This window comes from Eschrichtius robustus, chromosome 13, assembly GCF_028021215.1.
Source record: "Eschrichtius robustus isolate mEscRob2 chromosome 13, mEscRob2.pri, whole genome shotgun sequence".
Taxonomy (NCBI): domain Eukaryota; kingdom Metazoa; phylum Chordata; class Mammalia; order Artiodactyla; family Eschrichtiidae; genus Eschrichtius; species Eschrichtius robustus.
In genome coordinates this window covers 89,369,815-89,385,530 of record NC_090836.1, presented here as the reverse complement: position 1 = coordinate 89,385,530, position 15,716 = coordinate 89,369,815, and the positions used below count along the sequence as shown (strand labels likewise).

At 35.3% G+C, this 15,716-nt stretch overlaps 1 protein-coding gene across 4 annotated transcripts in view; it reads left to right on the top strand.

The window, feature by feature from the left end:
• The window catches only part of SLC41A2 (solute carrier family 41 member 2), a 130,799-nt gene that overhangs the window by 46,113 nt on the left and 68,970 nt on the right, over nucleotides 1–15,716 (top strand). For all 4 annotated transcript variants that reach the window (XM_068561228.1, XM_068561229.1, XM_068561230.1 and 1 more), the window contains exon 4: nucleotides 11,131–11,202. In XM_068561228.1, the coding sequence (XP_068417329.1) occupies nucleotides 11,131–11,202 (72 nt within the window). The remainder of the gene's footprint in view (nucleotides 1–11,130; nucleotides 11,203–15,716) is intronic.

The following is a 15,716-nucleotide window of genomic DNA, read 5'->3' as shown; positions in this document are numbered from 1 at the left end:
ATTAACCAAAATGTCAAACCTGGGAATTAAAGAGGATATAAGTCCTTTATCAATTATATTTCTTTCCTAATATAATTAGGAAAGAAAGCCAAATAATTTGATAACACCATCATTCTCAGCAGCATCTAGACTGGCAAAAGTAGCCAAAAACATTCTTTTTTTTTTTTTTTTTTTTTTTATTTATTTATTTATGGCTGTGTTGGGTCTTCGTTTCTGTGCGAGGGCTTTCTCTAGTTGCGGCAAGTGGGGGCCACTCTTCATCGCAGTGCGCGGGCCTTTCATTATTGCGGCCTCTCTTGTTGCGGAGCACAGGCTCCAGACGCGCAGGGCTCAGTAATTGTGGCTCACGGGCCTAGTTGCTCCGTGGCATGTGGGATCTTCCCAGACCAGGGCTCGAACCCGTGTCCCCTGCATTGGCAGGCAGATTCTCAACCACTGCGCCACCAGGGAAGCCCCAAAAACATTCTTGATTGTCTAATGACTTCATTTGAAAGTGGGCATCTATATAGTATTACAGATATGAAGTATAGTGACCACAGGATCAATCTAGCAGCCCTCAGTGGTAAGAACTTATTTCTCAAAAATTTAATAATAAGATGGTAATAAGATTTTTAAAGTTTGATTAAATTTCACATTTGTTCTAATCTCCTAGAAGTTCATCATATAATGGTGACATTGGTGTCAGCTGAATATTGATTTTAACACTTGGCCATTTGGCATCCAACTGGAATGTGTGTCTAGTATACCTCTAGCTTTTGTCTTCAAAAACAAAACAAAAACTTTTATGTAGTTTTACGAAGGTTTTCAAAGTTAGTGAAATTACATGCATGTGTTCCATCTGCCATCTTTTCCCAGTGATCTACCCTTGCATTATGTTTTAAGAGCTGATGGGTTACCTAGATAGATCTCAATCCAAGAGGCTCTTTGACAGGAGAGGAGAATAAAGAAGAGGTCTTGAAAAACAAGAGTGGCAACATTTAAGGGAGAAGAAAGTTATTAGAATGAGAGTTAAAAGGTGGCTTTAGTTTCATTTTGTTAGAAAAGGAACTTTGTTCTGATAAATATAGTTAGGCATACCAACATTTAAGCAACTTGATAACTTTGCCAGGAAAACTGAAATTTTGGCTAACTTACCCTGAAGAAAACATTTCTAAAAGCAACATTGTTGAGCATTACCCAGCATTTGTTTAGATTCAAATAACAGATTAAACATGCCAATCCATTTTGAAATAAGCCATGCCGGAGGGAATCCGGTTAAAAAAGAATATGCTGCAAATTAAATTGTTTAGTTTGATTACGTATTACCATTAAAGCTGAATTTAATCTTAATCTTTTTATTTGAACTTGATTTGTTGTGGTGCCTATATTTTATATTAGATATTTTTATCAAATGTCTGATTTTATTTATTTGTCTGTTCATATTTAAGACAGGAGAACTCCAAAGCTGATTAGAAGCTCAGCTCATGGTGTTCACTGCAGGGTCATCTAGCTGGACCTTTCTTTGGGGAGATGGGATGGAGCCGCTATTTTCCACAGGTCAAGAATTGGGTCACTGATTATAAGATATCTGAGCCGTAAACTAAAGGAATTACTCAGTTCTCTAAGCAATTAAAACGCCATAAACTAGATGAATATACCATGTTATCATGGCTTGATGCCATGAGTTACTACTTTTCCATCTACTAATTTGTTTACTTTTATTTTTTGAGGCTATTTGAGATAAGAATGTCCCCTTTATTGCCAGGGCCAGAGACAGGACTGTTGTTGATTTGTTATATTAATGGTTCTCAAAGTGTGTCCTTCTGAACAGCGGCATCAGCAACTTGTTAGAAATGCAAGGTCCCAGCCCCACTCCAAGGCTACTGAATCAGAAACTCTGGGGTGTGGCTCAACATCTGTATTTTAACAATCTTTCCAGATGATTCTGATACACATCAAAGTTTGAGAACCACTGTGTTACATGAACAGCATGGAGGCCGATAGGGCTGGGACCAAGTGAGAGAGGGGGAAAGTCACAGGGTGTGAGATCACCTGTGGGTCATTGTGAGGACGTGGGTTATTGTGTGAAATGGGAAGCCTTTGGAAGGTTTTGAACAGTTGAGTGATGTGATTTGATAGATGTTTTTAACAGATTATTTTGACTGTTGTGTTGAGACAGAGCTATAAGAGGCCAAAGACCAAAGCAGGGAGGCAAGTTGAGAGTCTGTTGGAATAATACTGCAGGCCAGAGATGAGGTTGGCTTGGATCAGGGTGGGGTAGTAACAGGGGATGTAGTGAGACATAGTTGAGGTCCAGAACTCATTTTCAAAGAGAGTTGTCAGAATTGGCTGATTGATTAGCTGAAATTAAAGACCAGGACTTGTCACTTGAAATTTTCTCTGGATCTGAGAGGGGTAAAAGTAACCAAACTAGAAGATGGAAAGCTAGTAACTTGTGGCATCAAGCTAAGGTGACATGGTATATTCATCTAGTTTGTGGTGTTTTAATTGCTTAGAGAATTTGATCTCAAGGTTCCTAGGCAGAGTACTACCATTCTGATAGAGTGCTGGAGAATCATTGTCAGCTGTATTCCAGCTCTGATGCTCTATTTGCTATTAAAGCAATTCTGGGTTAATGACTTCTCAACAACAAAAACCCCAAAGCCTCACCTTCTAGAGACCCTTCACTGGCTGTTCTCTACTTGAAATTTTTATTACCCTTGACTTTGAGACCCCACATTCTCCTCACTCACCTCTTTCATGGTTTCTTCTTAGTTTACTTTTTCTTTGCTCATCCTCTTGATTTGAGGTTTTCTTGAAGTTTCAGTACCTTTGTCTTACATGTTCTCCATCAGTAATTTCGTGTAGTCCACCACTCCTGGCACATTGCTGACTCTCAGATTTGTATCTCCGGTCTCTTTCCTGTCCTCCGGAGCTGATTGCACCACTCACTACATTCAAAATTAAACTCATTATCTTCTCTCACTCTAACTGTGCTTTCTATCATTCTTGTCAGTTTATTAATATTACCAATCACCTCCCCTCTCTCTATCTAGTTACTCTCTAGACTGTCAGTTCCACCTAGTGAAATCCTCTTCCCTTTCCCTTATGCCCCACCTGCCACCACCTTAATTTAGTTGCCTATTGTCTCTAATTGGGATGCTGTAGCAGATTTCTAACTGTACTCCCTTGTTCCAGGGAGAAGGATGGATGAGTATAATTTTTTTTTTAAACTTAAAACAAGCACAATTTGAAAGTCAGCTCTTTCATCTATGGTCAAAATATAATTCTTTTAAAAATTTTACAATTTTTTTTTCATTTGTGAAAGTAGGAGTAAAAATCATTATAGCTATAGAAGGCCAGTCTATGATTACTTTAATCTTTTTGCTCCATTAAAGTCTTGTCTCATTTTTATGACTGTCTGCAGTAGAATCAGGTTAAACAAGCTTATAGGATTTTAAGGAAAGCCTATAAAGATAGAGAACTTAAAACATAAGATATCAGATACAGCCTACTTACTCAATCTGTTGAAGGTCAGTTGTATTTCAAATTTGTTATTCTATGAAGCTAAAGATTAAATGTTCACAGATAAAAAAGATATTCCAATAAAGTATGTTTCCTGTTCTAACAAGGGAGATTTAATAATGATGAATCCAAATCAACTTTATCTCTCCCTCTTTTACTTCAGTCAAAATTTATTTCTAAAGGTATAATGATTAACTTGAATAATTTTTCCTAGATTTTTATCTTTTCAACAGTAGATATATGTTATAGTAGTATGTTATCTACTATGTTATAGTAGATATTCTTACAGATATATAACAGTAGTATATAATTGAAAAATAAACCAAGTACAGTGATTCTATAAATTGCTGGGTTTAAGTTCTGTTATCTGAGCTCTAAAATTTTCTGCTTCTGAATGCTGGATATAAAAGAGTCAGGAATGATATTCACTGTCCTAATGACAGGATTTTTTTAAAAAAGTCTTTAAAACTATTTTCCAGGAGTAAATTGCCTAGCACTTTTCCACTCTAGGCAAAAGTGATTTTTGTTGCCTCAAACCTTGATTCTCTGAAATTACTTTGAAACATTCTACCTTTTTAATTCATTAATTGAAAAAATATTTTTGAGCCCTTTCTATATGCCAAGCACTACTCCGTGTGCTAGGGACTCTGCAATAAACCAACCGGAAAATGTTCCTGCCTTCATTGAGCTCACATTCCAGTGGAGGCATGTGAAGTTGGAAAAAACCTCTTTCCCTAATAATTTTACATTAGACTTCCCATTCAAACTGTGAAACTTCTAAAATAAAGAAAAAAATAGAGCCCCCAATAATGATGTTAATAACTATGGCATAATTTAGGTACCATCACAGTCTCAGTATTATTTCCTAAATTTGGCATAATTCTAAATTATATGTGTTCTTGTCATATCCTGATTGTTAAATACAAATGAGATTGCATATTTCTATTGTTCTTAACTTTGAGGTATGTTTCTTAAGTTATGAATACCAACCCATAGTCATAGCTTTGTGGAGTGGAACTGCTTAAGTTTAATCTACAACTGTTTCAGTCAACTAGATTTTTAGCTCTCTCCCTTCTTTGAAGCTTTCTTGAGGTATAATTGACATACAAGAAACCACACAAATTCAGTCTTAATTTGATGAGTTTCAATACACAGTATGTACCTGTGAAACCATCACCACAATCTAGACAGTGCACCTAGAGCCCAGTGAACAGATGCATCACCCCTGTACATTCAGAAAGATATTAGGGTGTGTGTGTGTGTGCGTGCGCGTGTTTTAGTATATTGTTTTATTATCAAAGATTTCAAGCGTGTAAAATTCTAATAGCGTTCCCAATCCAGTTAATGGCAGAATAAAGTGGTTGAGTGAAACTTCCCAGAGAATAACATTTACAAAATCTGGATGATAAATTATTTGCAGGCAATGGAAAGTGATCAAAAGCAGGTAGAAACTAGAGTTTACCCTTAAAAGACCATAACTACAGTGCGTAAGAGTTGCAAAGTTTGTGGCTTTTTTTGCTTGATGGAATTCCCCAATCCTTGGGTCTCGTGTGGTAGAAAACCCACAGTCTTACCAGCTTGAGGTGTGGCAAAGGTCAGGGAGTCTGGCAAACGCACAAAAAAGAAGAAGAAGAAAAGTAGGCAGAGATGTGAGAGGGTCCCATACTTGAAAGACAAACACACTGGCTCAAATTTATGAGTTTTTGCATTCTGTTACTATGCACAGCTATAGTGGCAGAAAATTGAAGTTTTGTTGGCTTGAATTATCAGATAACGGAGCTTGGAGGTGACAGAGCAGGTGGAAATTTATGGGGAAATCCCAGCAGCAGAGAACTGCAGAGAGGATGAGCCCCAAAATCTGAGTATTAATTCTCTCCAAATCTTTGGCTGACCATTAAACTACACAGGTGCAGGGGAGATCCCCAAAAGGCTGGACTAAAAGTTGGTAGCTGAAGGAACCAAGCAGAGATATGAGCTGCTCCACATTGTGGAAGAGACAATGGTTTGTAGTTTGAGTCTAGGCAAATTAACTGCCTATTAGAAGGAAAATCCAGTTATCCTCAGAAGAACATAGCATTATCCAGAGTTATTATAACATATTATTACACTGTCTAGTTTTTTACTGAAATCACTAGATGTGGAAAGAAACACAAAAGTGTGATTCATATTCAGTCAATGGAAAGTGACTCAAAAGTGGGCCTGGATGTTGGATTTAACAAAATCTTCCAAAACAACTAGTAGTAATATGTTCAAAGAACTAAAGGGAAAAAATGTTCAAAGAATTAAACAAACGTGTCTTAATGAGTGAATGTATCAGATTGGTGATAGCAGAAGAAAGAATTCATGAACTTGAAGATGGATCAATAGAAATTATTCAATATGAAAAACTGAGAGGAAAAAATTGAATAAATATAAATAAAGCCTTGGATATCTGACAAGATATGATGTTAAACATATATGTAATATATTGGTATAACAAATATGGTAAAATTTTTGTATTTGACAAAACCAGGTAGTGGGACTATAAATGTTATTTTTTAAAAGCATGAAAGCAATTACTGCTGAATGAAATTATCTTTTGAAAATTAAACTTTATTGAAGTATAATTTACATGCAATAATATATGCCCATATTAAGCGTATAGTTTGATGAGTTTTGACAAATACATTAAATGTGTAACTATCACCACAAACAAGATATAGAATATTTCCCTCACCCCAAAAAGTTCCCTTATGCTCCTTTGCTGTTAATCCCACTACCAGGTAATCCCTCTGGTCTCAGGTAATCACTGCCCTTTCAGTCACTAGTTTAGGATTTCATATAAATAGTATCATAATTTTTCTCATTGATTATTTGAATAACAGTGTTTGCCAGGTTTCTCCACTATAAAGTTACATTTTACCTCTTGATATATTACTAAATAACCTGTAGGAAGTTACTTTGAGACTGCAGACATATCCTGTTACTTAACAAACTTTAGCCAATTATCTTAGCATATATTAATGATTTTTGTCTGAATCCATTTTTACATTGAAGGCTGCTGAATTGTCATTTTCTAACTGTTATTCCTTCTACATTTATTACTTAGCATTCTACTAAGGAAAAGATCTCCCTGTCTTTCTTATCTCCCTACCTCCCTCTCTTCCTCCCTCCCTCTCTCTCTCCCTCCTCTTCCTTCCCTCTATCTATCTATCTATCTATCTATCTATCTATCTATCTATCTATCTATCTATCTATCTATCCATCTATCTATCTATCTATCTATCCATCCATCCATCCATCCACCCACTCTCAGTATGGACTCAATGGACTCTTATTTTATTCAATGGGTCATAATCCATTACTGCTATTATTCATTTTGATGCCCAGATTGTCTCAGATTTGACTAGGGGGAAGCCCTTTCAAACTGGTTCCTGTGTTGTTTTGACATGCCCTTATTATGTTTTGAGCACTTTGTTACTTTCTGGCACAAGATGTTCCAGGCTCATCTTATACTTTCCCTGTCCCAGCCCTGGAACCAGCCATTTCTCTAAGGAGCCTGGTTTTAGTGGGGAATAGTATTTAGAGATTTTAGGCTTTTTAAGCTGAGTAGTTCCTTACTACTTTTAGATTCCACGTTTATGGTATTTTCTTCTACCATTTTAACTGATATTTTTAAAGGACTTTATGCTTATTTATTTTATGTAATAAAGTTTAACATCATAACTACCCAAGAAGTACCATTTTCACTAACACTAATATTTTACAGGACTGTCTGCATATTTCTAAATTTGATTTGTGGTCTTCATGAGAGAGGTCATTTAGTCAAATCTTCATACTTTGTGCAAGACTGCCAGTGTGTCCTTCTAGATAGATGAGAATCAACCTGTTTTAAAACTTCAGAAGAGCAGATTTTACAGCCTCTGGGGAAAACGTACCAATAATCAGTGGCTAACACTCAAGGATTACATGCATTTTATGCTCACTTCTCTAAAGGGAAACATTTTTTTCCTAAAAGCCTTTCCCCACTTTCTTCCCATTTCTTTGTTTTCCTTCTACTCCTTCCACTTTTTTATTCTTCTTATTATTCCCCTCCAAATGTTTAGTGTCTTACTGGATATAGGCCATTTTTTAGCTACCCTCCAGTTCCTTATATTTTTAGAGTGGTCTTAGTTTATATTATGATTTTCATCTTAATACTCTTTGAATTTTAATGTTATTTATGTTGTAGGACCTACATTTAGACAAAAAGCTGAGATTATTTCTTTTTCTAGTTGCCAGTATTTTAATTCACCAATTAATGTTTTTAAATAAAATTTCTCATTATACCAGTACTATTTTTTCAGTGATGAAAATTTGAAAAATTCTCTAAAGAACAAAGAAGAAAATAAAAATCATCCATAGACTCATCACCCAGAAATAACAATAGTTTTTTTTAAATATACCTATTTTATGAGCTCAGACGTAGAGAATGGACTTGAGGACATGGGGAGGGGGAAGGGTAAACTGGGATGAAGCGAGAGAATAGCATTGACATACATACACTACCAAATGTAAAATAGCTAGCTAGTGAGAAGTAGCTGAACAGCCCAGGGAGATCAGCTTGGTGCTTTGTGACCACCTACAGGGGTGGGATAGGGAGGGTGGGAGGGAGGCGCAAGAGGGAGGGGATATGGGGATATAAGTATACATATAGCTGATTCACTTTGTTATACAGCAGAAACTAATGCAACATTGTAAAACAATTATACTCCAATAAAGATGTTTAAAAAAATTTAAAAATTAAAAAAAAAAAGACTAATACTTCAATGGAGACTTTCAGTACCCTTGTTTCAAGTATTTACATATTAAATGTACATTTTCTAGTATCAATTATAGTAACTATATTTGTATATGTATAACTATATTTGTGTATATATAACAATTATAATAACTATATTTATATTTGTATTTCAAGGTCATCTCAACCCACTTTTGTCTTTAGCCCCAATAAATCTTGGGTCCTACCCATAACTCATATACTTGAGGGTCAGACAAATAACATACACATTTATGGAGGGGAAGGGTGTAGGGATTATAAAAAGTAGAGACTGCAGACTCCACCTAAAGGCATTCAGATTCAGAAAGTTAAAACCACTGTGTTGGCCAAACAGAGCACATCTTCAGGCTGTTGGCTATCTCAGCTCTACTCTTTCCTAAAAGACTAGTTAGTATATCTGCAAAAATAGTGGCCTGTTTTTCTGGTACTTTAAGATAGACGTAATTTAAATAAATCTGGATAACACAGAAGTCTTTATCAGATCTTGCCCTAATGTACTTTATCACCTTCCAAGTTCTTAGTTTCTCTAGCTGAGCACCATCAGGTCAACTAATCTAATAAAAATAGATCCAGCAAAGGCCTTTAGATAGAGCATTCATGTTTCTCCCTCTCTACTCTGAAAAAATATAGATAGTTCACATTAATCCTAGGCTCTGGACAGTAGGGTGGGTTAGCCCGCGTGTTGGTACAGTTTTTACAAGTTGGAGGCAACTAGGGTCAATTTTCTGTGTCCTGCCATACCCCACCCTAATGCCCATACCATAGCTGTTTTTCCTAACTATGGAAATGGGTCAACATTTCTCTAGTTTTATTTTCTTTTTTAAATTCTTCTAAAAGTCTTTTCTTTGTAAAAAAAAGTTACTGTTTGTGAATATATTCTACTTTTTAAATTTCACATCATAATTATATTTCATAAATATGAAATATATTTTATTTCACATCATACATCAACTTGCTATTTATTATTTATCTTACACTAAAAAGATTACAAGTTCAGAGACCTCTAGACTGGAAGGGACTTAGAGATTGTGATCATCATCATTTATAATACAATTAACTGAATAGTGTGAAGCTGCTCTGTCAGTTGGGTTTGGTCAGGAAAACAGAGCCATGTTATGTATTGTGGCAATAAGGAGTTTAATAGACCAATCTGGGCTTACACAAATGTGGGAGAAGTTGACGTAGGAGGATCAGAGAAACAACCTGAAGCACTGGAGTAGGGCAAGAAAGCCATGGGTGCATTTTAGTGAAGGGGTCTGGATGCTACTGTATCTGACCAATGAGACCTTCCAAAAATAATGGCCACTCCTTCACTTCTGCCTTTCAAATCTTAGGCAAGTTCTTCTCACTGGCAGACTGTAAGCTGAAGCTCTAGAGAAGGGGATTTCGAGGCATGTCACTGCAGGCATCACTGGTAGTGATGATACCAAGTGAATCTGCACAGTTGCTTACCTAATTCATGGTGCTCATTCATTCTGTCACCTTCACCTTTCTTAATCTTTTCCTAGACCGTGATGAATGTGTGTCTCCATTGATCATCAAGCAGTCGTGGAGTCTTGACATCTTGTACTTTTTCACAGAATCATTTTAGTTTGCTTCCTATACCTACAGACATCTTTCTAAAAGTTATAAAAAAATAACTAGTTTCTCTCATACCTATTTCTTGAACACTAAACCCGAGATAGGTTCACTCTTTAAACATTGCTTGTACCTTGTTCACTAGAGCAGAGACTCAGGTTGCTAGAGCTGCAAACACAAATTTTATCAGTAATTTAGACTTTCAGGCTTAGGAAGGAAATAATACAAGTGAAGACAGCAGGAATAATTATTCTGAAACACTGAGAAATCTTAATATGTGCATTTGCTTGATACTTTGAGACTACAGTCAAGAGTGAAGTTAGAGAATAGAATCTTTTCCAGATTGATACAGGAAGTGTTGATGTAGCACTTAACCTGTTGGTTTGAAGCCAGTGAGCTAAACTCTAGTTTGTCCATGGTTAACTACCCATAAATAATTACCCTTATATATCTCCCACTTTACCCATTCATCTGTCTTCAGTGAACAACCATGTAATGAATAATTGAAACCTGGCTTAGTATATTTTTAATGATGATTGCTTATTGCTTTCCAAATGACTGCATTAGAAAAACTTGTCAGTTTTGGATATTCATTTTTTGAATCCTAAGTGGTTGAGAAGTATGACTTAGCTTACAGAGCAATTGAATATGTGAATAATAATATTATTTTTTGGAGGATATTCTTTGATTTAGCCAACAGATGTATACATTTTAATAGTGAAGTACATTATCAAAATTCATATGTGAACTGAATGAATTTTTTATTGATAACAATTTTAGTCATGACTCAAATATAAATTATGTACATATGAATGATTTATTTATATCTGGGTTTTTTGGTCAATAATTCTTGAAATTACATAAGTTTCATGATGTGGAATTAAACGCTAGCAGCTAAAAATTATGTAATTATTTATGTTGGGCCTCAGTAGACAAAATTTGGCATGTTAGTATGACACTTGATGTTAGTTGTAAAATAACATCAGATGGCAGGTAGATAGTACTAACTGGCCCACTAGTTCTTATGAGCTAGTAATTAAGTTAAAAAAATTTTTTTTTCTAAACATCTCAGGCAAGCCGAGTGTGAGATGCAAGACTTGTAGTGAATTTAAAATTATATTTAATGTGCAGTGTGAGCTCATCAGGTATACTAAAGGATTATTTTTGGCTTTAAGACTTCATATGCTGTTTAAACAGAGTAGAGAGCATGTGGATTATTCAGTGATACATGAAACTATCCATCTTAACAGGTAAATATTGGGAAGATGGATTCACCCATTGAAAAGTGGAACCTAATAATTGGCAACTTGGCTTTAAAACAGGTAAGTGATACACATATTTGTTTACAGATCTTGAGTTTTACCTGTAAGAATGGAATAAATTTTAGTGCTCTTAAGTCTACCATTTAATTGTTTCAGGGGACCTAAAATAATAATTGGGTACTATGAACAAGTGATAGAATAAATGGATACCCATGGCTTCTGAAAGTTTTCTTTTCCTAGAAACTGATTAGATTCTTCTAAATATGAAAAATGTATAACATGCAAAATATAGAATAAATATATGAAATATCTTCTACCGTAAGTATGTAATAGAGCCAGAATTTGAGTTAATATCTGTACAAATAAATATTTAGCACTTCATGGCTTAGGTGCTGTTTTTCTACTTTGATTTTTTTTTTTTTTCCACTGTAACAGCTCCTTTACTTTGCAGTGAAAATTGATTTGTATATTCTTTGCCTCTGAGTCCTTGTGGGATTTTTTTTTTTAATTCAAACAAAGTCACAAAAATTATAATCATCCTCATCAGTTCACTCAGTCCCATGTAATTAATTTGTTTTTCATCTTGATCTTTTGTTAGCACTTTTATGAGTTCATCAGTTTTTCATTTGAGTTCTGAAAATGCTTATTCATTCAGTTCAGCAGTACAATCAGTTACCAGAAACCTGTACTTGTGAGAGTCTTTTCCATGAATTCCTTGAAGATGAAACCCTCTTATAGGAACATGTTTGCAAAAGCATCAGAGTACACCCAGAACTGTCTATAAATGACAAAAGACTTAAAAATGACCATGGTTAAAGATTTGATGAAAGTTCATAATAATGCAATTGACAAGGAAATTTAGCTATTTCTGAGATATACATTTTAAAGTAATGACTAGAATTATGACTTATAACATTATACCAGAACATGTAAGATTTTTAGAAATTTCATGTAATGTCTGAAACATTTATATTAACATATTTCCATACAAATAACCCAATGAAAGTTTAGTATTAGTTGTTTTGTTTGTTTGTTTTTTTATACTGCAGGTTCTTATTAGTCATCAGTTTTATACACATCAGTGTATACATGTCAATCCCAATCGCCCAATTCAGCACACCACCATCCCCACCTCACCGCAGTTTTCCCCCCTTGGTGTCCATATGTCTGTTCTCTACATCTGTGTCTCAACTTCTGCCCAGCAAACCGGCTCATCTGTACCATTTTTCTAGGTTCCACATACATGCGTTAATATATGATATTTGTTTTTCTCTTTCTGACTTACTTCACTCTGTATGACAGTCTCTAGATCCATCCACGTCTCAACAAATGACTCAATTTCGTTCCTTTTTATGGCTGAGTAATATTCCATTGTATATATGTAGCACAACTTCTTTATCCATTCGTCTGTTGATGGGCATTTAGGTTGCTTCCATGACCTGGCTATTGTAAATAGTGCTGCAATGAACATTGGGGTGCATGTGTCTTTTTGAATTATGGTTTTCTCTAGGTATACGCCCAGTAGTGGGATTGCTGGATCATATGGTAAATCTATTTTTAGTTTTGTAAGGAACCTCCATACTGTTCTCCATAGTGGCTGTATCAATTTACATTCCCACCAACAGTGCAAGAGGGTTCCCTTTTCTCCACACCCTCTCCAGCATTTGTTGTTTGTAGATTTTCTGATGATGCCCATTCTAACTGGTGTGAGGTGATACCTCATTGTAGTTTTGATTTGCATTTCTCTAATAATTAGTGATGTTGAGCATCTTTTCATGTGCTTCTTGGCCATCTGTATGTCTTCTTTGGAAATGTCTATTTAGGTCTTCTGCCCACTTTTGGATTGGGTTGTTTGTTTTTTTAATATCGGGCTACACGAGCTGTTTATATATTTTGGAGATTAATCCTTTGTCCGTTGATTCGTTTGCAAATATTTTCTCCTATTCTGAGGGTTGTCTTTTCGTCTTGTTTATGGTTTCCTTTGCTGTGCAAAAGCTTTGAAGTTTCATTAGGTCCCATTTGTTTATTTTTCTTTTTATTTCCATTACTCTAAAAGGTGGATCAAAAAAGATCTTGCTGTGATTTATGTCAAAGAGTGTTCTTCCTATGTTTTCCTCTACGAGTTTTATAGTGTCCAGTCTTACATTTAGGTCTCGAAACCATTTTGAGTTTATTTTTGTGTATGGTGTTAGGGAGTGTTCTAATTTCATTCTTTTACATGTAGCTGTCCAGTTTTCCCAGCACCACTTATTGAAGAGACTGTCTTTTCTCCATTGTATATCTTTGCCTCCTTTGTCATAGATTAGTTGACCATAGGTGCGTGGGTTTATCTCTGGGCTTTCTATCTTGTTCCATTGATCTGTGTTTCTGTTTTTGTGCCAGTACCATATTGTCTTGATTACTGTAGCTTTGTACTATAGTCTGAAGTCAGGGAGTCTGATTCCTCCAGCTCCGTTTTTTTCCCTCAAGACTGCTTTGGCTATTCGGAGTCTTTTGTGTCTCCATACAAATTTTAAGATGATTTGTTCCAGTTCTGTAAAAAAATGCCATTGGTAATTTGATAGGGATTGCATTGAATCTGTAGATTGCTTTGGGTAGTATAGTCATTTTCACAATATTGATTCTTCCAATCCAAGAACATGGTATATCTCTCCATCTGTTGGCATCATCTTTAATTTCTTTCATCAGTGTCTTATACTTTTCTGCATACAGGCCTTTTGTCTCCCTAGGTAGGTTTATTCCTAGGTATTTTATTCTTTTTGTTGCAATGGTAAATGGGAGTGTTTCCATAATTTCTCTTTCAGATTTTTCATCATTAGTGTATAGGAATGCAAGAGATATCTGTGCATTAATTTTGTATCCTGCAACTTTACCAAATTCATTGATTAGCTCTAGTAGTTTTCTGGTGGCATTTTTAGGATTCTCTATGTATAGTATAATGTCATCTGCAAACAATGACAGTTTTACTTCTTCTTTTCCAATTTGTATTCCTTTTATTTCTTTTTTTTTTCTCTGATTGCCATGGCTAGGACTTCCAAAACTATGTTGAATAATAGTGGTGAGAGTGGGCATCCTTGTCTTGTTCCTGATGTTAGAGGAAATGTTTCAGTTTTTCACCATTGAGAATGATGTTTGCTGTGGGTTTGTCATATATGGCCTTTATTATGTTGAGGTAGGTTCCCTCTATGCCCACTTTCGGGAGAGTTTTTATCATAAATGGGTGTTGAATTTTGTCAAAAGCTCTTTCTGCATCTATTGAGATCATCATATGGTTTTTATTCTTCAATTTGTTAATATGGTGTATCACATTGATTGATTTGCATATATTGAAGAATCCTTGCATCCCTGGGATAAATCCCACTTGATCGTAGTGTATGATCCTTTTAATGTGTTGTTGGATTCTGTTTGCTAGTATTTTGTTGAGGATTTTTGCATCTATATTCATCAGTGATATTGGTCTGTAATTTTCTTTCTTTGTAGTATCTTTGTTTGGTTTTGGTATCAGGGTGATGGTGGCCTCATAGAGTGAGTTTGGGAGTGTTCCTTCCTCTGCAATTTTTTGGAAGAGTTTGAGAAGGATGGGTGTTAGCTCTTCTCTAAATGTTTGATAGAATCCATCTGTGAAGCCATCTGGTCCTGGACTTTTGTTTGTTGGAAGATTTTTAATCACAGTTTCAATTTCATTACTTGAGATTGGTCTGTTCATATCTTCTGTTTCTTCCTGGTTCATTCTTGGAAGGTTATACCTTTCTAAGAATTTGTCCATTTCTTCCAGGTTCTCCATTTTATTGGCATAGAGTTGCTTGTAGTAGTCTCTTAGGATGCTTTGTATTTCTGCGGTGTCTGTTGTCACTTCTCCTTTTTCATTTCTAATTTTATTGATTTGAGTCCTCTCCCTCTTTTTCTTGATGAGTCTGGCTAATGGCTTATCAATTTTGTTTATCTTCTCAAAGAACCAGCTTTTAGTTTTATTGATCTTTGCTATTGTTTTCTTTGTTTCTATTTCATTTATTTCCACTCTGATCTTTATGATTTCTTTCCTTCTACTAACTTTGGGTTTTGTTTGTTCTTCTTTCTCTAGTTCCTTTAGGTGTAAGGTTAGATTGTTTACTTGAGATTTTTCTTGTTTCTTCAGGTAGGCTTGTATAGCTATAAACTTCCCTCTTAGGACTGCTTTTGCTGCATCCCATAGGTTTTGGATCGTCGTGTTTTCATTGTCATTTGTCTCTAGGTATTTTTTTATTTCCTCTTTGATTTCTTCAGTGATCTCTTGGTTATTTAGTAACGTACTGTTTAGCCTCCATGTGTTTGTGTTTTTTACGTTTTTTTGCCTGTAATTCATTTCTAATCTCATAGCGTTGTGGTCAGAAAAGATGCTTGATATGATTTCAATTTTCTTAAATTTACTGAGGCTTGATTTGTGACCCAAGATGTGATCTATCCTGGAGAATGTTCCGTGCGCACTTGAGAAGAAAGTGTAATCTGCTGTTTTTTGGATGGAATGTCCTATAAATATCAATTAAATCGATCTGGTCTATTGTGTCATTTAAAGCTTCTGTTTCCTTATTTATTTT